Here is a 25526-nt window from a genome sequence, read left to right on the forward strand (position 1 = left end):
GTCCCGGTAACACCTAGGCTCCACCGTTCCTGAGGAGCATCCAACACACTCATCTGTACCACATCCTCCCCAAAGCTGAGTGTCTAAAAAACCTATCGTTTCCTCGGGTGTGTTTCAAACTCCCGGACCTGACACAGAACCAGCACCCCTCCTATTTAAGGGCTATTAGGTTCGAAAAACCACCGAAGAGTGAACACCATCCTCTTGTCTCCAAGTGGCTGCCATTGCGGCTGCCATCTTGGACATGGGTGGACTTGAAGAATAAACTCTCCCCAGTCAGTCTGCAAGCGGGAGTGGTGACAACAGAGAATTCAGTTACGATACTTAACAGGTTAGGTCTGTCCCAGGAAAGCGCTCCCCAGATCTGGCCTTGACCATCCTGGGTCTACCTGGCAATGAATCAGCTTGACACGACCAGATGAGTGCGTGGTCTGTACCTCCTGCTGATACGTGCCCTGCACTAGAGCTACTCCACCAGCCCCGGCAGTCCTGTTCGGGGTGTGAGTTTCATGGAGGAACCCTAGCCTTCACCCAGGCCCTAGTTTCCCAAAACAGAGGAAGCATCAGGGCAGGACCATGCCTTATGAATCCCATTCGGACATGGGGGTATAGATACCAGTACACCTTCCTCAGGTACTTTATCATATTCTCACACTTCTTAAATGATAACCAGCTTTGTTCTCAACTGTTTACATGCAGCATTTCATTGACCACCCCCCTTATTAAAACAAGTTTACGAGGCAGGAATGATTATACTCATTTTCCTGAGGCTCAGAGAGGTAGAATAACTTTCCCAAGGTTCTTCACCAAATAAGCAGGGAAGCCAGAATAGAACCCACGTCTACCTCTCCACAGCCCATGGCCTTAAGCCCTTCCTGCCCTGTCCTTGTAGCTAGCACATATTTTTAAAGTGGTAGCATTTCTTCCCTCTCAAGAAAAGGCTGCCATTCGATCAGCGACACATCTTAGAGCAGATTCCCTGCTCTAGAATCAGAATCGGGACGTGAGGCCAGAAAACCCCCCGAAATTTTGTGCTTCTGGTCTGTGTTTGCAAGGAGGTGATAGCACGCAGGGCTTTACTTTCTGGCCAGGTAGCCGCGACACATCGCCTGGAAGGCCATGATGACATCGGTGATCTTTAAGTCTCGCTCCTCTTCCAGGTGGGCCAGCACCCCGGTTCGGAAGAAGATTTTGCTCTGCCCAATCCTGTACAAGTTGGGGTCGAGTTCCAGGGCTTTGATCTGCGGAAGGAAGGAGGGGAGAGTTCCTGTTCTCGGCTCTGCCACTCGGCGGGGGTTAATTGTGTTTAAGGAGGGTCCTTCCTGGAGCAGCTGCGGGCAGGGCCACCTGAGGCCCGGAGGTCTGCAGGTGGATTTCTGGGGAGGGGCTGGGGACCGGGCTCACCATCAGGATGCAGGCCTGCTTCCCGTCCATGAAGCCTTTGGGAATGGCGTTGGCGGCCAGGATCTCGTACCTTGAGACACAGGGCAGGAGTCACGACCGAGCGCATCTCCGCTATCGTCAGTCTGTCCCTCCGCAGAGCCTGCTCTCCTCACCCGCCCCCCCCGCCCCACCCTCACCCTGCAGGCTCACCGTTGGCGGAACTCCTGGAAGACGATCCTGTTGGGGAAGCCCTGGCGGCAGATTCGGATGCCTTCCAAGACCCCGTTGCACCGCAGCTGCTCCAGCACCAGGAAGGCGTCCAGCTTGCCCGACTGCAAAGATGCAAAGGGCAGTGGGCTGCCGGGGCCTCGGGGAGCAGCACGCCCCGAATCTCAGGCCCGGTGACCCACCTCGCCAGGCCATGGGGGGCTCACTCGGGGCACCAAGTGAGAGCTCAGCTGTGGGTCTGGTGCCATCTCTCATTCTTGTTGGCACCAGCATCACCTGGGGCTTCCTCCCTGACACCTCCCCCTCCCTCGCTCCCTGCCCATTGCCAGTTCCACGGCTCCTACCTCCCAAACATCTCCCCATCCGCCCACTTCTCTCACCACTGCCGTCCACTTGCCACCCTCTTCTGCCCCGATGGCCAGGGTAGCCTTGCACTGTCTTCCCACCCCGTCCTGCCTCTCCCATCGCCTCAGCTGATTTCTAGAATGCAGATCTGATCATGAGATGCCTCCTGATAACATCTTACAGGAGTGCCAAGCCCTGGTAACCCCCAGGAGCACCCAGCTAAGCCCCACCCAGCATTCCAGCCTCATTTCTCCCATCCCTGCTTCACACCATCACATGTCAGTACGGAACGACCCACCTGGAGTTTCTTCACCCAGACCCTTATTTCTCACCTCCACGGCTTTGCTTATTCTGGTCCCTCTGCCTAGGATGCCCTCCCGACCCTGCCCTCTGAGTCACCGAGTTCACATCCTTTAAGAAGCTTTCTCTGAGCCCTGAGTGTTGAGTGGGACCCCTGGCTTTTTGGTATTCTCATAATTTACCACGTCACCTCCTCAGCTGGTATGTCCACCTCTCCCACAGCTCAGCACTACTGACATCTCAGGCTGGATAATTCTCTGGTCGCAGGGGGAGCGGCTCTGTATGCTATGGGATGTTTAGCAGCATCCCTGGCTTCTGTGCACTGGATGCCAGTAATAGCCCCCTTCTCAGTTAAAAATGTCTCCAGACATGGCCAAATCTCCCCAGTGGAGGAAGGGAGGGCACACAACTGCCCCCTAGCTAAGCACCCCTGCCCTAGATTATGACACCTGCAGGCAAGGACTACAGTCAATCCAGCTCCGAATCCCCAGCACCTGGCGTGGGGGGAGCTCAGCAAATATTAGCTGAGTAATGTTTACTGTAAATATTACAGCAAATATTAGTGAACGAGTGATCTGATACCATGTGCAGCCACTTCAGGGCTCAAAGTCCCCAGGAGCATTCTCCCTTCCTCTCTTGCCTTCTTCTGCGTCTTGGATGAGAAAGGAGTGCCTCCCACTCGTGTCAGATGCAGCCCTCAGGGTGGGAGGTCTGGCTTTCCTCCTGCCCCTGTAGCCCAGCCTGCCTCCCCTTTCCCTGCAGACCCTGAGGACGTCCCGAGGAGGTGGGCGGCGGCCTCACCCTCTTCTCGTGGTTGGGGATGATGCAGCGCACGAAGTTGGGCGTGGTGTTCCGCAGCGTGGTCATCAGCTTCCCCAGCTGCTCCTTGTACAGCTGCCCCACCGTGCGGAACATGCCCTTCTTGGTCTTGGAGGCGCTGGGCAGCGAGCTCTCCGTCATCTTGGCCATCTGGTCCAGCCCCACGATGCGGTCCACTGTGGGCACACAAGGGCGGCGTCAGCCCACCCAGGGGCTCTGCACCCCCACAGCAGCCCAGGGGACCAGCCCGGAGCGTAGAGACCCCAGGTCCCCTGCTCATTTTCATGGGGTTCTTTCCTCCACCCCCACCACCTTCCCTCTAGCGATAGGTAAAGGGAGGTATCGGGGGTTGCTTTCCAAGTATTACATATTTCTGAGACCCTGAGAACTCCCGAATGACAAAAAGAACATATTCTCTCTGACACTGTCACAGAGACTTGGGAGTAAATCCTGTTCTTGCCACCGCCTTGGCCTGGTGCCATTTTGTGCCTCAGTTTCTCCTTCTGTGAAAGTGAAAGTCATTCAGTCGTGTCTGACTCTTTGAGACCCCATGGATGCAAACAGTTCATGGAATTCTCCAGGCCAGAATACTGGAGTGGGTGGCCGTTTCCTTCTGCAGGGGATCTTCCCAACCCAGGGATTGAACCCAGGTCTCCTGCATTGCAGGCAGATTCTTCACCAGCTGAGACACCAGGGAAGTGGAGGTAATAGCAGCATCTACCTCCTAGAGCAGGAATAATTGAATAAGGTCTGCAAAGGGCTTACCTCCCTGCCTGCCTTCAGTCCTTCATCCACCAACAAATATTTATTGAGAGCCTTCTGTGTGCCAGGCCCTGGGCATACAGACATGAACAAAATCCAGACACTGCGTACCCCCCTGACCCCAGCTCATATTCTATGGTTATTCCAACAGAAGGAGGCAGACAATGGTCATGCGTGCAAGTATACAACATTTTGAGTGGTGAGGTGAGCTTAGAAAGATAAAACAGGGATCCCTTGGGGGAGGAGATGGCAATCCACTCCAGTATTCTTGCCTGGAGAATCCCAGGGACAGAGGAGCCTGGTGGGCTACAGTCCACAGGGTCACAAAGAGTCGGATACAACTGAGCGACTAACACACACACACATAGTTGACTGTATCCAGCTGGTTGGCGGGTCGTGGAGTTCAACCCCACTGACATTAGACCCCAGCACTTCTGCTCCTGTGCTCAGGAAGGCTCCATGTAATAATATCTCTGCTTGTCTGCCTCGCCTATAAGACTGTGGGCTCCTTGAAGGAAGGAGGTCCAGAGTTCATCGTGAGTCCCAGGTGTGAGATATAACCTGGGTTGAGATGCTGTTACCCCATCCCAAGGGCCTTGGCACTCAGTAAATGTCGGCAGAACTGACCCCGTCCCTAAAGCAAGGGCAGCTAGTCCTGTAAGCCCTAGACCTACAGGGTCTGTGTCAAGAGTGAAATCTGCTGTAAGCACTGAGCCCCAGGAGCAAAAGCAGCAAAGCCCACCATCTAACAGTCATCACAGGGCCGAAGTGTACTAAGTCCCTACTGTGGGCCCAGCAGGTGTTAGACTTCACTTGGAATATCTGTTCTCTGGTTCTTTAGGGGAAAAAAGCGTGGTCCCCAGACCAGCAGCATCAGCGCCACCTAGGAACTTGTTGCTGCTGCTGCTAAATCACTTCAGTCGTGTCCGACTCTGTGCCACCCCATAGATAGCAGCCCACCAGGCTCCCCCGTCCCTGGGATTCTCCAGGCAAGAACACTGAAATGGGTTGCCATTTCCCTCTCCAATGCATGAAAGTGAAAAGTGAAAGGGAAGTCACTCAGTCGTGTCCGACTCTTCGCGACCCCATGGACTGCAGCCCACCAGGCTCCTCCGTCCATGGGATTTTCCAAGCAAGAGTACTGGAGTGGGGTGCCATTGGAACTTGTTAGAAATACGAATTTTCAGGTTCCATCCAGACCTGCTGATGGGGTCCAGTGATCCTGAGCTTTAACAAGTGTTCCAGAGCTCTTGATCCATGCTCAAACTTGGCCCTACTGATTTAATTTCACCCTCACAGTAATCTTAGGGAAGATGGGAGATTAACTCAACTGGTAAAAAATCCGCCTACAATGCAGAAGACCCCAGTTCAATTACTGGGTTGGGAAGATCCACTGGAGAAGGGATAGGCAACCCACTCCAGTATTCTTGGGCTTCCCTGGTGGCTCAGAGGGTGAAGAATCCGCCCGCAATTCAGGAGACCTGGGTTCAATCTCTGGGTTGGGAAGATCCTCCGGAGAAGGGAACGGCTACCCTCTCCAATATTATGGCCTGGAGAACTCCATGGACAGAGGAACCTGGTGGGCTACAGTCCATGGGGTCGCAAAGAGTCTGAAATGACTAAGTGACTTTCACTTTCACCAAAGAGGACAGTGGAGCTTAAGGAAGTCAAGTGAATTGTCTGAGATCACACAGCCGGTACATGGCAGAGATGAGAGTGCAGTTAAGTCTCTCTGACTCCACAAGGGGGCGCTCTGACCCAACATACCTCCTCAGACATTTCCTCCATCAGCATCTGAGCCCTGACTCAGGACCTTCTCTGTGGGGTCCAGGTGCTGGATTGAGGGGCTCAGGAATTGGTGCCCCATCCCTCCTGGGAGCAGGTGTGGGAATAGGAACTGCTGGGAAGGGGCTGGAGGGAGTTCAGTCCTCCTGCTCCAGCAAGCAGGGCCTTACCGTCCTTCCACAGGTCAGCCACAAACTTGTCTGAAGAGGCGTTGAGGAGGGAAGTCACATTGTCATTCAGCGGGTCCATGTTCTTGGTCAGCCAGGCGCTGGCATTGTAGTCCACCTGTCAAGGACCACCCCACCAGTCAGGTGCTTCTGCTTCAGTTATGAATTAAGGACAGGACCCCAGACTTCTTCCCCCACTGCCCCGGATCTTCCGAAGTCAGAGAGGAAACATGAGTGGCTACCATAATGGGAATCCACAAACACCAATAAAGGGACCGACAAATCAGAACTTAAAGGGCCCTGCGCACAGCAGGCCTCAGCCATGACCTACTGGGAAAGCCTCGTCTCTATCCCTGCCTTCTCCTAGTAAACTTCCTTTGGCAGCCTCCTCCTTAAGAGCCCAGCACGATGCCTGAGATTTCCCAAAGGTATGGAGCTTCGCTGGTGGTAAATACCCTCCCCTCACACTCAACATTCACCTCTCCTCCAGCAAAGGCTTGACAACAATCTGCTTTTAAATTAAATCTGGGACCTCTTTTTAATCTTACTATTTTGACTATGACTTGGAAGGAACTGATCAAATAGTTCTGGTGGGGTTTGACATTATATGGGTTGTTACGTTGATGGGCAGGTCTGATCTTGGCTGTGTGTCAATGAAGCTTTATTTACAAAAACAGGCCGTGGACCAGGTTTGGTACCTGGGCTGTGGTTCACCAACCCCTGGTTTAGAGTATTGCCTGTTTCTATGATGTAGTGGATATACCGGGGAGTCAATAAACGTCTGCAAGCCAGACTGAGTTATGTCTTTTCTACATGATCCAGGACCCTCCGGAGCCATAGGGAAAGGTCCTGTAATATGATGATGATGGTGATGACAATGACGATGGAGGAGACGTGTACGGGAGAAGCGGGGAGGAAGGAGGAGAAGGAAGAAAAAGAAGACATCACAAATTCCCCTGAGTGGCACAAGCTGGCAATGGCAAACCCAAGGCCATGATAAAGGAGATTTCTGTTGGACTCAAAAGTGGGTTTATTGGTCACCCCATTCCAGCTGGCCCTTCCTGTTGGGTTTAACTGGTAGCAGGAAGGATTTAGGGTCTATACAGGAAAGAATTGCCTGGCTACCATGAAAGTGAAAGTTGCTCAGTCCTGTCTGACTCTTTGCAACCCCATGGACTGTCCATGGAATTCTCCGGGCCAGAATATTGGAGCGGGTAGCCTTTCCCTTCTCCAGGGAATCTTTCCAACCCAGGGATCGAACCCAGGTCTCCTGCATTGCAGGCAGATTCTTTACCAGCTGAGCCACAAGGGTAGCCTGGCCACCACAGTTGGAGCATATCAGTGGCCTCTCTAACACACATCTCATATATGTCTATAATATACAACATATATATTAGCCTATTATAGCATATACATTCTCTATCTTTAATATACAGGTATTATATATACATTAGCCCATTATATGTATATCTCTAAATCTTGTCCCTTACTGATGCTTAGACAAATCATGTATAAGGCTTGGCTAGGGTCTGACTTACACCAGATGCCTCTGGGTCCTGCCACTCCCAAGTTGCTCCTACTTGGAGCATCCTGCCTGGGTGCCCTGGGATGAAGAGGCCCCTGGGACATTTGCCTGGTACCTTTCCGGCGTAGTGGATGATAGAGAATTCAGTTTTGTCCTTGAGCTGCTTGGGCTTCTGAAACTTGGGGTGGCTGCCCTGCTCCGAGCACAGCTTCTCCACAAAGGACTTGTCTGTGGCTTTGGGGAACCAACACTCCTCGTCCAGCAGGGCCAACACACCTGGAGGGTTGTTCTGTGGAAGACAAGCAGATCATAGCAAGGGCGCCCGAGCCTCAGGCTGGCCACCCAAACACATGCGTAGGCTCCATTACTGTATCTACTTACATATAAAGGTGGATTTACATGCTCCATCTCCACCCCCTCAATCTATCCTCAAAGTATTCTGTGCCCAATGGACCAGCACTAGGGATGCAAGTGCCGGGAAGCACACACAACATCACTAAGATTTCACACTTCTAGTAATAAATTGTGTTCCTCTACAAATAAACTCACCTAAGGGTTCCTTTGAGTACAGTGCTCCCCTACGGCTGAGACAGCTTAAACTAAGGTGTCAGGAGCACCATCAAATCTGCACATGCTCTTTGCTCTGGTGGAATGTTCTTTACTTTTTGGACTCAGATCAGAGAAGCCTTTCCTGGCTATTCTGTCCAAAGCAGGCATCCCTACACCACTCTCTGCTTTGTCCTTATCAGGAGTTTCAGTTGCTTCTCTTGTTTGTCTAGTTTGATTGTCTGCTCCTCCAGGAGGGCAGGGACTGCGTCCATCTCGTTCACTGTTACATCTCAGCCCCTAAAGAGAGGGCCCAGCATACAGCTGTTTAGTCGCTAAGTTGTGTCCAACTCTTTTGCAACCCCACGGACCACAGCCTGCCAGGCTCCTCGGTCTATGGGATTTCCCAGTCAAGGGTACTGGAGCTGGCTGCCATTTCCTCCTCCAGGGGATCCCCCTGACCCAGGGATCAAACCTGCATCTCCTGCACTGGCAGGTGGATTCTTTACAGCTGAGCATATAGTAGGTCATTCAATAATGTAGGTCAGTCAATGGTCATTCAATAATGATCTCTTGTGCACCCACTATGTGCGTGGTTCCAGGAGTTCAGGATAGGTCAGCGAACAAAAGCAAGACCCTTGCCTTTGGGAATGAATGACTGGAGAGAGGAGGGGAAGGAAGGGCACGGTGGGGAAGGGAAGAAAGGGGCGGGATAAAAAGAAGCAACACCTTCGATACGAAAATGTGGGCTAAAGGACAGGGTAATTTAGTTCACGAAGATTCAGTTTACAGCCGTTCAGGACTTGGGGAAGCCGTGCCCGGGTGGAGACAGCACAGGGTCTGCGTGCTGGCCCCACGTGTGTGATGTGGGGCCTCACCGGCCGCTCGATGAGCTCGATGCAGGGCTGCAGGTCCAGCCCAAAGTCGATGAAGTTCCACTCGATGCCCTCGCGCTGGTACTCCTCCTGCTCCAGGATGAACATGGTGTGGTTGAAGAGCTGCTGCAGCTTCTCGTTGGTGTAGTTGATACACAGCTGCTCGAATGAGTTCACCTAAGCACACAACCCCGGGGAGACCCATGAGCATCATGGTCCACGTTAGAGGACTCAGGGCCCCGAGGAGCTCCGTGCTGGACAGACCCTACACCGGACACCCTTTCCACGACCCTGCTCTGCCATTTCAGCACCCAGAGAGGGCTCAGGCCCCACTGAAGGCTTCCCGAGGCTCATGAGAGCTGGTAAGAGTTACTTATTCCCATGTCACATGGTTTTAAGAATGCTGATCTCCATCGGCACAATGATTTATAGATAGAATAACTGTGTTAGGTATTTCAAAGCCTCAATTTGTTTTGGCCATACCCCATGGCATGGGATCTTAGCTCCCTGACCAGGGATCAAACCTGTGCCCCTGCAGTGGAAGTGTGGAGTCTTAACCCCTGGACTGCCAGGGAAGTCCCTCATTATTCCCATATTACAGATGTGGAAACTGAGGCTCAAAGGAGTAATTCCATAGTAAATACGTTTTGGAATATGTCAGTCTTAACATATTCTCTTTCACTAAGAACCTCCCTCCAACTCATGGGAGTGGGATTTAGTAGCCATTTTATACCCTATGAAGTACTGAAAGACCCTAAAAACAGTGCTTGGCTCTGAGGTGACCATGTGACCCAGCTCAGGTAAGATTCAATGACACTCAATTCCAAGATGTGGGATGGGACTACTGGAAAGAACTGAACTGGCCGGAACTAAGAGGCCGTCTGGATCGATGGCAGCCACATTGCCACCATGAGGGCAGAGCCCGCTTGAGAGTGAAGCCAAAGTGGAGGGCAGCGGAGAGAGGGAGAGGCAGGAGCTCAGGTCCTGCCTGTTGGACCCAGCTGTACCTCTGGCCTCAGTTTACAAACCAGTACCTTCCCCACTGGATTTCTGTCTCTAAAACCCTCAGCTTCCCACCCTATAGTAGCTCCCCACCTTTCTGCAAAAATAATGACTTTCTCTAAGTGGAAGCTAATTTCCAGAGAACCGGGACTATGTCTATTGCGATCCTGCCAAGTTGTACCTCAAAGATCTCAAATCCAGCGATGTCCAGGATCCCCAGGAACGAAGCCCCTTGCCGGTGGGTCTTGTCCAGGGCTTTGTTCACGCGGGTAAGTATCCAGCGGAAAAGGCGCTCATAAGTGGCCTTGGCCAAAGCTTCTACGGCAAAGTCTGCCTGCAGGGGGTAAGGGGACAGGGTTACTCCCAATGGGCTACGTTTTCACAAGAGCCTGACTGGTGGTCCTGGATTTTTATACTCCCTCTACCTACAATTACTCCTTAAAAGATAAACAAAGAAAAGGAAAGTATACCATCTCTACAACTGGCAATAAGGGACATAATGGTTAGACCCAAGGAATGGCGATGTGGCTAAGTAGTCACTTTCCGTTAGAGGGACCTGGAACAGAGTGGAGCCTGCTCCATCCCAGGGTCACTTAGAGGCAGTCAGTCCTGCCTCTAGAAAGGGTCCAGAGACATGTCCAAAGGTTAAGTCAGCCCTCATACCTTCAACTAAGAGATCAAGATGAGGTCAGGAGTGAGAGACTCTGATGATCTTGCTCAGCCAGTATTGTACCTCCAAAACCTGACATGGGACTTTGATTATCCTAGTACTGGATATACGGGGGATAAAAAAATGGATGGATGGATAGGTGGGTGGATGGAAAAGTCCTTCCCTGAAAGCCACCAGGAAGTTTAGGTCTTTTTAGCATGAGCCATCCATTGTCCTTGTTGGGCATGTGCAGTAAATGGTGTACTTTCCTTCACCACAAATTGGCTTTGCTGCATGGTTGATTAACAGACCCAAGTTTGGTTAGGTAACAGATGCATAAACGGGTGGGTGGATGGATGGATGGATGGATGGGTGGGTGGATGGATGGGTGGATGGGTGGATGGATGGATGGAAGGGTGGATGGATGGATGGATGGATGGAAGTGCGGATTGAAGAGTGGACGGATGGATGGGTGGATGGATGAAAGGGTGGATGAATGGGTGGATGGATGGATGGATGGGTGGATAGACGGATGGGTGGATGGATGGATGGGTGGATGGATGGAAGGGTGGATGGATGGAAGGGTGGATGGATGGTGGGTGGATGGATGGATGGATGGATGGATGGGTGGATAGAGGGATGGGTGGATGGATGGTAGGTAGATGGATTGAAGGGTGGATGGATGGATGGATGGACGGGTGGATAGAGGGATGGGTGGATGGATGGTAGGTAGATGGATTGAAGGGTGGATGGATGGATGGATGGATGGGTGGATGGATGGATGGGTGGATGGATGGATGGAAGGGTAGATGGAGGGATGGGTGGATGGATGGATGGGTGGATGGGTGGATGGATGGGTGGATGGATGGAAGGGTGGATTGATGGATGGAAAGGTAGATAGATGGATGGGTGGATGGAGGGAACGGTGGATGGAGGGATGGGTGGATGGATGGAAGGGTGGACACATGGAAGGGTGGACACATGGAAGGGTGGATGGATGGAAGAGTCTTCAGGAATAAATGGCAAATGCATCACGTACCTGTTCTTTTGTTTGAGCCTTCTGTACCACATCCCGCCCGACTTTGATACGTGGGGTCAAGATAGATCTGGTGAAATCTGTCACATTAATTCCCATGAGGTGGCAAACTTTCTGAGCCGCTGGATGGAGAAAAGAAGCATATTAAGTGCATCACAAAAGTGCAGGCTTGGAAAAGAAGGCAAATCACATGAGATCTCTGTGGTCTGTGGATACACTGTTTTTCCTTCGATGACATGGAACATGCCAGTGACCACAGCATGAAAGAGCCCTAAAAGCTGCTGTCATTAGTGGCCTCACCCCCAGCGTCTTGCCAAGAGGCAGTGACGGGGCTGGGATGGAGGTGTGCCCCAACTGGGGGCTTCGGGCCAGAGCCAGGTTCAGCTCCCCGCTCTCTTCCCACTTCGTAGCCATGTGCTTTTTTTGGAAATGCTACTTAACTTCCCAAACTCTAGCTTGCAGAAATGGTCAGCTATTTGGTATGTTGTTTGATTGTCAATGGGATTAAATGAGGTAGGTATATACCTGACATATAGTTAAATTCAATAAGCATTGTTCTGCCATTCCAAGATATATGTGGCAATATATGCAGAGAGGAAAATATTGGAAACAACTTACACGTTTGTTCACAAAGGAGCAAACAAATATATCACGATATTTTTGTAAGTATTTTTTCTCTAGAAAAAAAGTTGCAAGATTATGCCTATAGTGTGCTATCATCCATGTTAAAAAAAAAAACACTCACAAAACACCACTGTATATTGTTCAGATATAAATATGTGAAAGTATAAACGTAAGACCAGAAGGGTATATGGTAAAGTATAATTGTGGTTGTCAGGAGGTTCAGGGAGAAGAATGGGACCCAGTTGGGAGAATAAGAGAGGTCAGCCTCCTCTATACTGTGTCTTGTTTCATTCTAAAGATAAAGAAGCATTCAAAAATAGTCACAAATGTCCATTCTGAATGGTGGACACATGGGCTCTTGTGTTCATGTAGTTCTACATTTAAAAAGGTTTTCTCAAAAAAAAAAAAATCCAACATTAGCTGCTTCCTTAATGTGAGGACTAGCGACACACAATGGTCTGGAATGGTGTGAGATAAATCGTGTAGTTTTAGGATTTCTTCCCCTCATCTTTCTGCAAAGGTGCTCTTTTCATTTCTGTTTCCCTGAGGGTCTCTCCTCAGAATGAGATTTTCTTTAACTTGCCATTTTGGGAGTGTAAGACATAAGAAACAATTGGCAGTTCAAAAGGGAGCTTCGAAAAGCAACCCAATATTGAGACAGGGGAGTTGAGGCCACAGGTGAGCAAGCTGGGAACCTAAGTCCTCCTTCTGGATCAGCCGCCAACAAGCATGGTGGTATCCAGGCCATCTTTTTGAAACACAAAACTGTTTATTTGCAGGTAGGGCTGTCAGATTTAGGAAAAACATACAGGACATCCAGTGAAACTTGAATTTCACATAAGCGATGAACAATTTTTAGTATAATTATGTCCCTAGTATTGCCTAGGACATACTTACAATCAGAAGTGTTTGTCTGAAATTCAAATTCCACTCGGCATCCTGTGTTTTATCTGACAACCCCATTTCAGAGAAACATGAGGTCTGTCTCCCCAACAAGACCATACATGGCATAAGAAATGGGGCGGTTCCTTCTTGTTTCTCACTGTATCCCACTGCCCGGCATGTAGCAGGTGTTCAAAAAGACATTTTTAACAAAATAAATGAGTGTGGGGTTTTTGAAGAGATACTCCCTAAGGATCCTGTCTCATCCAAAACTTAGCTTCCCCCCCACCCCCCACACTCTGACTGGAGAATTTTCCATGTAGGCTCTTCAGCGGTGAAAAGTTTGAAAAAAGAGAAATTAAGTGATAGTAACCCAGCCTAGTTCTTATTAACACCCCAGATATCCTCAGCCAGAAAAATAACCAAGACAATGTGACCTTTCCTCCCATCACCAAAGTCATCAGTTATTACAAAAAAAGCAGCAAGCACCTGTGTTATCCGGCATGGAAGCCTGGTCTGTGTTTCTTTCCTTCTTGAAGACAATATTTCCGAGTTGCAGGACAGATGACACCACCCTCAATATGGCTGGAGTGAGGAGAGAAGACCAGATAAGACAGAAATGCCAACATCAAGATCCAGAGTCTATGAGTCATTGAGGACCCGGAGCCGGCCCACAGCTTTCCCCAGAGAGCCTCCGTTCTGAGCTTTAGTCTAGTCTTATTCAGCCACTAACCTGTGTCTAACTGGAAAAAGCCAAACCACCCCAATTCCCTGCTAAGAGGAGAGAAGACCAGCTAGGGCAGAGCAGAATATTTTTGGATTGTTGCTAAAAAGCGTGCACTACAATGGAATTATGCGCAGGAGGGCATGAAAATCTATAGCCTATGGACCAAATCCAGTTCATTACCTGCCCTTGAAAATAAAGTTTTATTGGAATCCAGCATACTCATTCACTTACATGCTGTCTATAGCTATTTGCATGCTGAATGGCAGAGTTCAGCAGTTGCCATGGAAATTGTATGGCCTGGTAAGGCTGAAATATTTACTACCTGGCATTTCTATACATCAAGGAGATTGAATGATTAACAATTACAAACAAACAAACAAAAAATCCTGCTGTATCTCACAAACACGAATGCTGAAGGAAGGACTCCAAATGCAAACAAGAATGTATCACATAAATCCATTTAACAGGCACATCTATGCCGCTGGAAGTCAGGACGGTGGTTATCCTTGACTGGGGAAGCTACGAGAAGAGGCATGAGGAGTTTCATGGGGGCTGGGGGTGTTTGTGTTCTCAGTTAAAATAGGCACCAGTTATGCAAGTGTGTTTAGCATGTAAAAATTCATCAACTATATACACTTACACACAATGTTCTAAATGTAAATTTTACGTCAATAAACTGTATCTAAAGACAAAACAAAACCCTGTGCTTCTTAGCATGCTCTGGCTATGTGTGTGAACGTTCATGTTAGGATGAAGAAGGGGGAGCCTCTTCCACTGGTTGTTGAGGCATCTCCAGACAAAACAGTGTGTTGCCAGACCCTGGGAACCCTTCTGACGCCATACTCAGTCCATGCCACTGTCAAAATGGTTTCTGAGCCTGAAATCCTCCCAAGACCATGAGTTCCTGGAGCGTAGGGGGCTGTCCTATCTTCTTTATATTTTCCTAACCTTCTCCAGGGTCCAGACACATATCGGGGAGGGAGGGTAGATGGATGGATGGAAAATGAAGTGATGGATGGATGGATGGATGGAAGGAAGATGGATGATGGATGGATCGATGAATGGATAGATAATAGATGGATGGATCAATTAATGGATTGATGAATATAGATAGATGGAGGGTGGATGGATGGATGAACGGATGGATGGACGATGAAGAGATGGATGGATGGACGGAGGATTGATCAATGCAAATACTTGGCTTTCGATCACCTGAGGTGCTGATCACCCAGGATTTCCAAGAAGAAATCACCGTTTCAAGCACAAAACATAGAGATTCCAGCCTACTCTGATTCCTTAGGCCAAATTAGGGATGACAATCTTTTGGGGGGAGATTTTTGGGACCTTTTGGGCTTCCCTGATAGCTCAGTTGGTAAAGAATCAGCCTGCAATGTGGGAGACCCCGGTTTGGTTCCTGGGTTGGGAAGATCCGCTGGAGAAGGGATGGGCTACCCATTCCAGTATTCTTGGACTTCCTTTGTGGCTCAGCTGGTAAAGAATCAGCCAGCTATGCGGGAGACCTGGGTTCGATCCCTGGGTTGGGAGGATCCCATGGAGAAGGGAACAGCTACCCACCCCAGTATTCTGGCCTGGAGCATCCCATGGACTGGGCAGTCCATGGGGTCGCGATAAAGTTTTATTACAACTATTCTCGCACATTAGGGACCCTGGCCCAGCTCAGGAGGAGAAGGGCTGAGACCACCCACCCATATGCTCCCGCTCACCACTGGAGAAGCTTTCCTCTCAAGTGAACAAAGTTTCTGTCAAAAGGAAGCAGCTGAGGCAGTTTCTTTAATAACATCTATGAAGGGGCTCTATAAACCGCCAGGTGCAGTACACACAGTTCTTAAACTGAAAGTCTAAATGAGGGATTGCTGAAATGCCTGCCTTATAAGTAGTGAAACTCAGGATTTCTCAGCCCCGGGCACTAGTGAATTTTTGGCCCAGATAGTTGATTGTGGGGGGTGCCCCATGCATCATCACAGGATGTTTAGCTGCATCCTTGCTGTCTAACCACTAGATGTCAGTACTGCCGTCTCTGTGTTTGGTCGCTAAGTCATGTCCGACTCTGCGACCCCACGGACTGCGGCATGTCAGGCTTCTCTACTGCTAAGTCACTTCAGTCGTGTCCGACTCTGTGCCACCCCATAGACGGCAGCCCACCAGGCTCCCCCGTCCCTGGGATTCTCCAGGCAAGAACACTGGAGTGGGTTGCCATTTCCTTCTCCAATGCATGAAAGTGAAAAGTGAAAGGGAAGTCGCTCAGTCGTGTCCGACTCTCAGCGACCCCATGGACTGCAGCCCACCAGGCTCCTCCGTCCATGGGATTTTCCAGGCAAGAGTACTGGCGTGGGGTGCCATAGCCTTCTCTGACAGGCCTGGCCCAGTGGGTACTAAACAGCAGTTGACTGGTGGCCATCAAAGAAGTGACCACCCAGAACCTGCGAATGTGACCTTATTTGAAAAAAGATCCCTGCAGAGGCAATTAAATGAAATCACCTTAGACTGGTCTCTGTGTGTGTGTGTGTGTGTGTGTGTGTGCACACACGCATGCACGTGCTCAGTCACGTCCCACTCTCTGCAACCCCATGGACTGTAGCCATTCAGGCTCTTCTGTCCATGGGATTCTCCAGGCAAGAGTTCTGGAGTGGGTTGTCATTTCTCCCTCCAGGGGATTGTCTCGACCCAGGGATCAAACTCAAGTCTCCTGTGTCTCCTGCATTGGCAGCTGGATTCTTTACCATCAGCACCACCTGAGAAGTTCCTAGATTAAACTGGTGGGCCTTAAATGCAGGAGACCTGAGTCCAATCCCTGGAGAAGGGGATGGCAACCCACTTCAGTATTCTTGCCTGGGAAATCCCATGGACAGAGGAACCTGGGAGGTTATAGTCCATGGGGTCACAAAGAGTTGGAAATGACTGACAGAATAACACTAAATTAAACTGGTCCTAAATCCAACCACAAGTGAGCTGATAACAGAGAGAAGAGAAGTCACACAGAGCAGAAGAAACATGAAGGAGGCAGCCCGGGGTGATGCGTCTACAAGCAAGGACTGCTGGCAGCCACAGAAGAGAGGCGACTGACCCGGGGTGGATTCTCCCTCAGAACCCCTGGAAGGAGCCACCCCTGGCCACACCTTGGTTCCAGACTCCTGGCTTCTAGAACCATGAGCAGATAAATTCCTGCTGTTTTAAGCCACCAAGCAGGGGGTCACTTGTTACAACAACAGGAGACTAATATGCCACCCTTGCTACTGAGAAGCAGGAAACAGGTTTCTCAACATGTAACAGAGGCACCACTTGCATCTGTACAGAGAGTGACCCACCCGCCAAAGCAGGAGACGTTAACAGACATGGGTTCAATCCCTGGATTGGAAAGATCCCTTGCAGTAGGAAATGGCAACCTACTCCAGTATCCTTGCCTGGGAAATCCCATGGACCAAGGAGCCTGGCAGGCCACAGTCCATGGAGTTACAGAGTTGGACATGAATGAAGCAACTTAGCCACAGGAAACTTTTAAAACAGGAAACATTTCAATAGTTAGGGACTTCTACTAATTTATTTGGAACAGTATAACCAGGACATACACTTAGTGATTTTACAGAAATTGTTGTTTAGGACAAAGTCCAGAGTGGATGGAACTGTGCAAATCTACTCTCTGCATAAAAGTATTCAGTCAACGATGATATAGGTGGAACCCAGAGGCAGCGTCAACTGTGAATGACTGACATCTGAAAATGGACCTAGATAGCCTCGGGGAGGATCTGAGGGCAGAAATGCTGGAGTTAGCTGCTGGGAGTTCACATCCTGGCTGTGTTATTAGTAGCTGTGTGACTTGGAGTCAGGTATTAGCCTCTCTGGGCCCCCACTTTGCCATCTGAAGGCCCATAAGAACACCTACTTCATAGGACTGTCATGAGGGTTAAATGCATAGTACCTAAACCCAGCGGCTTCCCTGGTGGCTCAGCTGGGAAAGAATTTGCCTGCAATGCGGGAGACCTGGGTTCTATCCCCGGGTTGGGAAGATCCCCTGGAGGAGGGCATGGCAACCCACTCCAGTATTCTTGCCTGGAGAATCCCCATGGGCAGAGGAGCCTGGCAGACTGCAGTCCTCGGGGTTGCAAAGAGCTGGACATGACTGAGTGACTAACAGCACAGCACACAGCACCTAAACCCAGACAGTGCTCAATAAACAGCAGTTGCTATGATGTCATCACGATTATGACGGTCTTACACTGCTGCTAGCGCTCTGTGCAACCTGGGGCAAGTACTTCTCTCTTGCTAAGGTCCAGGAGCCAGAGGAGACTGGTCACTTGGGCCCTCATGCAGCTCCAGGGCTCAAGCCTGACAGCACCCTCAGCTCCCCATTCTCCTTTGACCTTTTTGGGGAGAGTTGGGAACAGCCCTAGATTTATAATCAGGGTTGGTATACACAATGGCCTAAGTTCATCCCCCACGGGCATCAGTCATTTGCCCACTCTCATTTTTTAAAAAAATATTTATTTATTTTAATTCAATTTACTTATTTGGCTGTACTGGGTCTTAGTTGCAGAATGCGGGATCTTCAATCTTCATTTCAGCATGCTGGATTTTTTTTTTTTTCAGTTATGACATGCGGGATCTTTAGCTGAGGCATGCAGAAGCAGCATGCAAAGTCTTAGCTGCAGCATGTGGGAACTAGTTCCTTGACGAGAGATCAAACTCAGCCCCCTGCATTGAGAGTGTGCACTCTTAGCCACTGAACCACCAGAGAAGTCCCTGAACACCCTCATTTTTTTCTTTTAAATTTTTAAATTATATTTATTTTTTAAAATTATTTATTTTGGCCGTCCAGGTCTGAGTTGTGGCACACAGGGTCTTCACTCTGTGTGCAGCGTACAGGATCTTTAGTTGTGGTATGCAAACTCCTAGTTGGAGCATGTGGCTTTAGTTCCTGGACCAGGAATCGAACCCTGGCCCCCTGCACTGAGCGCATGGAGTCTTAGCCCCTGGACCACCAGGGAAGTCCTCACCCTCATCTTAATGCTTGCTCTATAGGCATACCAGGGCTTCCCAGGTGGCACTAATGGTAAAGAACCCGCCTGCCAATGCAGGCAGGTGGAGACGTACGTCTCCTACATTGGGACTGTGGAAATCTACCCTTTGTGTAAAAATATTCAATCAGTGATGACACAGATGAGACCTGAAGCGGCATCAGTTGTAAATGGCTGACACTGGAAATGGATCTAGACAGTCTCTGGGAGGATCCGGGGGCAGGGGCACTGGAGTTAGATGCTGGGAGTTCACACAGCTGCTAATAACCCAGCCAGGGCATGAACTCCCAGCAGCTGACTCCAGCGCCCCTGCCCCGAAATCCTCCCAGAGACTGTCTAGATCTGATTCCAGGTGCCAATCATTTACTGTTGATGCCACTTCAGGTTTCATCTGTATCGTCACTGACTGAATATTTTTATGCAGAGGGTTGATTTCCACAGTCCCATTGTAGGAGATGTACGAGACGTGGGTTCGATTCCTGGGTCAGGAATATCCCCTGGAGAAGGAAATGGCAACCCACTCTAGTATTCTTGCCTGGAGAATCCCATGGACAGAGGGGCCTGGCGGGCTACATGGGGTCTCAAGAGCCACACGGGACTGGAGGGGCTTAGTGTGCACGTGGCACGCTGCAGACATACCACTGCTCGACTATTTATTTATCTGCTTTCACGCGACGAGGTAGGTTGTCTGCACGTGTGCTCAGGTGCCCAGTCGTGTCCCAGGCTTTTGCGGCCCCATGGACTGTAGCCAGCCAGGCTCCTCTGTCCATGGAATTCTCCAGATAAGAATACTGGAGTGGGTTGCCATTTCCTTCTCCAGTACTCTACTGATCCTCAGCACTTGCCTTTACAATCACTTCTCTTTCCTATGATTTACTTTGGTAGGAAACTTTATCTTAAGTGAAAAAAATCAGCTTTCCTTGCCATAAATAGATGGCCATGATAAAAATAAATACATGGAAAATGAATCATACTATCAAATGCTAGCAAGAGGCTTGGACCTGCCCAGGGTGCTCAACCTGGGGTCTGCTCTCCAAGGTTAAGAGGGTGATGAGCAAGTGCCAGGGAGGGGCTGAAGACTGTATAGATGCCAAACTGCTCCTCTCTGTGAAAGTCATCAGATGGACTGAAAAGGACTAGAGAAGGGACCGCCACCTCATGGTGGGTTTCTGCATCACTTATCGTCTAAAACATGAGTCCACATTGTAGAACATTCTGGGTTCCTTCTAACCTTGGTTTCCATACCTTGGTTCTGACATAGACATTTTTTTAAATTTATAGAACAAAACCCACCTTCCCACATACAAAAACAGAGCACAGCACATCATAAAGTGGGGTCTGGGATTCCATGAGACCCAAGAATGAGTCCCAGCCCCATCAGTGACTTGCTGTGTGTCTCTTCTGGGTGTGTCTTTGCTTCTCTGTGCCTCGGTTTCTTCATTTGTAAACTGCGGTAACAACGGTCATCTCTTTGGTTGGTGCAATATTAAATAACGTGCATAAAGCACTTAGCAGACAGTTTTGTCCCTTGATGTCTTCACTTTAAATATATTAGGAGCATTTCCACATAAGGCAATGTCTGAAAGGACCCATTGTTCTCTTTCATAAGGTCAAACAATAATTGAATAAATCTTCTATCAATATTTTAGTTTGTTCCAGTTTTTTATTATGTACATAAAACTGAACATTCTGGTATATTTTTGGTACATTTTTTAAAAAGGGAAGTTTACCAAATACCTGGCCCAAAGCAAGTACTTAGTCATCAGTTGTATTTTTCTAAAAGCAAAGATTAGAAGTAAAATTAACTCATGTTCCAAATAAAATGAATCATTCTTGGAGAGCCGATGTCATTCAGGAAGGGATGCTGTTAGCACTGGATTCTGAAGTGGGATCCCAGCCAAAAGCCACAAAGGCCTACCATCTGTTATCTGACTCATGGACTCTTCTTTTTTTCAGCCCTATGAAGGGGGTTATCTCTGGAGGAGCTGCCCGTCCTGCAAAATGCAGCTACCCTGCATTTTGGCAACTGTAGCCCTCATTCTGGGGCTTCAAAGGGGGTGCGAACATGGAAAGCAAGGGAAAATTTCCACAATCTTGTCCTGGTGATTCCCAAAGAGATTAATCTTAAATATTGAGGCATATCTAACTCAGAAGTGTTTCTCACACAGTATGGAAACCGGGAATGTCTCTATGAGCTTTCCTAGTCTGAGGACCAAATGTGTTTCTTGGTCATTGGTATGATGATATTGACCAATACTGACCCATCGCCAGAACAGCCTTTCCAGGAAGAACCCAAGTACACCCACTGCCACAATTATTTTCCCTCTCCTCCACCTACATATTCTTGATGAGGCCAGTAACCTCTCTACCTCCAGCTTCAAGAATGGAATAGAGACCATAACAAAGAGATGTAATAGAGCTTTCTACAACCCTGGCTCATTGTGAGTAGTTCAGGATTATGCATGTCAACCTAGGCAATGAGACTTCATTAAGGGACTCAGGCAAGGAATCCACTCTGCTCATTTCTGCTGGATATAAACCCAATGGATGTAAGGGCTGGAGCTGCAACAGCCATTTTGTTGCCCAGAAACTATCACCTACTTAAAGACAAGGTTACTGAGATACCAAGTTCCAAAGACATTCTTAGAGTCCCAAGAATTTGCTGTTCATGAGCCATGTCCCTGAATTTTCCAGCTACATGAATGAATCATTTTACTTTTTACTTAAGCCAATTTGGTCAGTTATGGCCAAAAGAGGCCTAACGTAGCCACTTTTCTAAGACAGCAAAAAGCCACCTAAAGTAATATTAATTTTCCTTCTTTTCCTTTTTTTTTTTTTCGAGTGGGGAATTCAGAGAGCAGAAATCTGTCCCGACCAAAGAAAAGTCCCTAATGTATTCCAGTGGTACTGAGGCAGGAAAGGCAGGGCTGGGCCCGAGGATGGTCTCCTCATACACAGACCTCAGGTGGAAGGCAAAGCCACCTCCCTGTTTTGCACTTAATCAGGCCATGATTCATGGAGGAATGGCATTAGCACAGAAACTCTGGAACTATGAGCAAGAAACCCTGACCAAGAAAACCGTGGAACAAATGCAGTGAAAGCGCAGGGGTTGCCAGTGACCCTGTATGACCGTCCATGTGCGGAGCCTGACTAGTACAGGAAAACTTAAGGGAATACAGCTCTTAGAGTCATGAACAGGGGCTTCAAACGCTCAAGACCACGGGCTGATGCTACTGGATGCAGTCCAGGCCACACTCCAACCCTCCCCTCAATGAATATCCCACCCCTAATCAAAAAGACCCACCTATTTAAAGGGCTAAAAATAAAAGGGGGACCAAAAAAACCCCTGCAGGGCACCCCTCATCTGCGAGGACACCTACACTCTGTGTTGAGTGTGTAACTTTCAATTCTGCCCTAAATAAACTACTTCGCTGCTCCCTTTGCTCCTCAGCCCCAGTGTGTGTGTGTGTGTGTGTGTGTGTGTGTGTGTGTGTGTTCATTTCTTTTTTCCCTTAGTACCTCATGTTTTTTTGCCCAAATTCTCCTGGACAAGTTGAACAAGAGCCTGGACATTTGCTGAAGCGTTTTCGGGGTCGGCACGCAGAGCAGGAGCCCGGAGCGGGTCTCCGGGCCAGCACCTGCGCAGGGTGAAGAGACTTACACAGCTGCTCCTCCTCAGTGAAGCCCATGATGGCCATGGCTTCCACGGTCTCAGTGAACATCTCGTCATCCTGGGCGGCCGGGATGGGCACAAAGCCGTTGGAGAGGAATGTGTAGTTGTTGAAGCCTTCCAAAAGCAAGTCATCTAGAAGGAGAGGAAGATGGGGCGGTGGTCAGGAGAGACACTTCCACTTTGAACAGGAGACAGGAGCCTGACAAAGGGTCTGATCCATCAGAATTTCTTTCCCTTCCCCGAGACTTGGACAGTGCAAAGCGTCCCTCTGTTTCACTGCATAGAAGTGATCACTAGCCATCACCCTCCTCATACAGTGGTTGAAGCTTGTGCACTGCCCCGGGGTGCCTGGCAACTGAAATCCAGCCTTGGGCCCACTTCCTTAGCCAGGACGGTGGCATCTACTCAGAGGAAGGGACATCTTTAGCTCAGTCTCCCAAAGGCATCTTGCCTTTAGGAACAAAGCTGTCTGAAGAGTTAGATTAATCTTTATCCATCCATTTATTAAACTTTTATCAAAATTAAACATGCACACAGATTTTATTTTTTTTCACACACATTTTAAATATCAGTGACTGAGCTACAGATCTATATGAAGCTGGTACTAACAGCCTGAGAAACGCAACTTGCAGCTTCTAGTCATCACTGGTCGAAGAGAATTTGACAGGAACTTCACGAGCATCCCAAGGAAGGGGAAAGGCACCCTTGTTTTGCAGCCTCCATCAGCATTTGTTCCCGAACCACCCCAGTTTTCCTTCTCTAATAATCAAATAATTCTCTAGTCATGTAAGATTTTACCATATCTTTTTGGATATCTAGTTAGCACTGTGATTTTTGTTCTACGTATGTTGTGTAATAGTTGATTCTGTCCTATCCTTATAAAACACGTTAAACTTAACAAATACTTTATGAGAAAAAAATCAATTACTATCAAAAGGTTTATAATAAAAACACCATCACTTGTCCGATCGTTTATCCAGCTCCTACCTATAGTAGTTACCTACAGTAACTGCTTTTTATCTCTCTTAACTGTTTCTTTCCTGGTAGTTATCACTATTTCTCTATATAATAGGCTTACTATATATTATACTTTATATCATATTAATGACTACTTCTGGATGTGGGTTAGATACTGCCCATTCACTTCCTGCTATGATAGAAAAAGATTTAGTGCTCTTACATCCTCTCTCTTCTCAAACTATTTCTAGCAATCAGTGCATGCTAGGTTACTTCAGTCATGTCCAGCTCTTTGCGACCACATGGACTGTAGCCCTCCAAGCTTCTCTGTCCATGGGCTTCTCCACCAAAGAATACTGGAGTGGGTTGCTATTTCCTGCTCCAGGGGATCTTCCTGACCCAGGGATTCAACCCGTGTCTCTTATGCTTCCTGCACAGGCAGGCGAGTTCTTGACCACTAGTGCCACGCGGAAGCCCCTGTAATAATAGCTAAGGCATATCTGGGCTGCTGGTTGTCTTTATGAATAAAGTTTTATTGAAACACAGGCACCCCCATTGCCTTGTCTGTTGTCTATGGCTGCTCTCATGCTACAATGGCGGCCAGAGTGGAGCAGCTGCAATAAAAACCATGTGATTCTCAAAACCTATATGGACTATTTGGCCCTTTAGTAGAAACATTTGCCAACTCTCTGTTCATGACATTCATTAAATATTATTCTCTATAAAGCTGTATTCTGTAGCTACATTCCTTTGTTGTTATTCACCCCTTTCTCCCTCAAATTTATAATTTATTCTCTTTTTTCCTTACACCATTTGCATTTATGACAAACTCCAATATATCAAGTGTCCTCTTCCAGATCACTCGTTAATTAGGCTGGATTTGATTATACTCTTGGAGGGAATTCAGCAAGATGCTTTACTTTTTAAGCAAAGGGCTTTCATGGGTCAAGTCACTTGGAAGCTACTTGATAAAGTCGAGGTTAAACTGACCCAAGATGCCAGTTAACTCAAGCCTTCAGATTAATTGAAATGCTTGATTAAAGTCACAAGGATCTGAGTCTTTGCCAAGATTTCATTATCCAGACTGAGGATATCTTTAAAACTATTCAATTCGCTCTAAAACCCTAACCTCTTCCCAAACCTATCATCAAGTATACAAGTGGTTCCTAGGAATTTTAGTTAGCCTTATCCCTGCTCAATTTCTGGAAGACTGGAGGCAGAGCACAAAACTTGAACCCGTTTCCAAACAACCAGACTGTTGACTTTGGTGGCACAGAGATGGGAGAAAAATATAAACATTTCTCTCTGGACCACCCACAGTCTCTGTGCTATAACAGCTAGTTTACCTATTTGTCACTGTGTAACATCCATTCCACTCCCCACTTTTATCCAAAATTGCTCCGGATGCCCCAGTATCAATATCAAATCACGAACGCTGCTCCCTCTAGTGGCGAAATGTTGCAATACACCTCATCACAGCAAAGGTACCAGTCCACGCATACTTCTGGTAATTTTCTAAGCCAAATAACTAACCCCAGGTCACAAAATTGATGGGAAGCAAAACTTGTACTGTTCTCCTAAAATTTAGGATTTAAACTTATTACTATAATGTAGAGCATACCATGTACCTATATTGACAGGTATATTCCTTTTTTCAGAATTGTATATGTTCTTTTAAGTTAGTAAAGAGTAATTCTTCTGCATGCCTTGATCATATTATATAATTTCCTACTGGAGTCTGGCATACAGTATAGTGTTTCTATGTGAAAAATGTTTTTCCTACAACAGAGAACAGCAAACTATAGCACAGTGTGTATTCCTATTTTTGTAAGTAAAATTCTACTGTAATACAGCTATGCCCACTCGTTTAGCATTGCCTATGGCTGCTTCTGCATTTACAAAGACAGAGCTCAGTGGCTGTGACAAAAACCATGTGGCCTACAGAGCCTAAGAGGTTTACTGTCTGGTTCGTTACAGAAAAATATAGTTGACCCCGCCCTACGAAAAGGCCACTTCAAAGTTACTTTCAAAACAGGTATAACGAAAAGTGCTTGGAGCCACTACAAAATTCCTTATGAAATCAGAATGCATCTTAAATACCTGCAAGTTTTATAAACTTGCAAATACGGCAACTGTCTTTTAAAAATTATTGAATCTACTTTGGGCTGTACTGGGTCTTGGCTGCTGTGTGTGGGCGTTCTCTAGTTG

General features: G+C 48.2%; 1 protein-coding gene across 4 annotated transcripts in view; it reads right to left on the bottom strand.

The window, feature by feature from the left end:
* The window catches only part of MYH11 (myosin heavy chain 11), a 128252-nt gene that overhangs the window by 32557 nt on the left and 70169 nt on the right, over positions 1-25526 (bottom strand). For all 4 annotated transcript variants that reach the window (XM_069570191.1, XM_069570194.1, XM_069570190.1 and 1 more), the window contains 11 exons: positions 22350-22493; positions 13418-13513; positions 11426-11544; positions 9919-10071; positions 8739-8912; positions 7430-7603; positions 5793-5907; positions 3058-3251; positions 1594-1715; positions 1405-1474; positions 1081-1241 (listed from right to left, as the gene is read on the bottom strand). In XM_069570191.1, the coding sequence (XP_069426292.1) occupies positions 1081-1241; positions 1405-1474; positions 1594-1715; positions 3058-3251; positions 5793-5907; positions 7430-7603; positions 8739-8912; positions 9919-10071; positions 11426-11544; positions 13418-13513; positions 22350-22493 (1522 nt within the window). The remainder of the gene's footprint in view (positions 1-1080; positions 1242-1404; positions 1475-1593; positions 1716-3057; positions 3252-5792; positions 5908-7429; positions 7604-8738; positions 8913-9918; positions 10072-11425; positions 11545-13417; positions 13514-22349; positions 22494-25526) is intronic.

The sequence above is a fragment of the Ovis canadensis genome, chromosome 24 (assembly GCF_042477335.2).
Source record: "Ovis canadensis isolate MfBH-ARS-UI-01 breed Bighorn chromosome 24, ARS-UI_OviCan_v2, whole genome shotgun sequence".
NCBI lineage: Eukaryota > Metazoa > Chordata > Mammalia > Artiodactyla > Bovidae > Ovis > Ovis canadensis.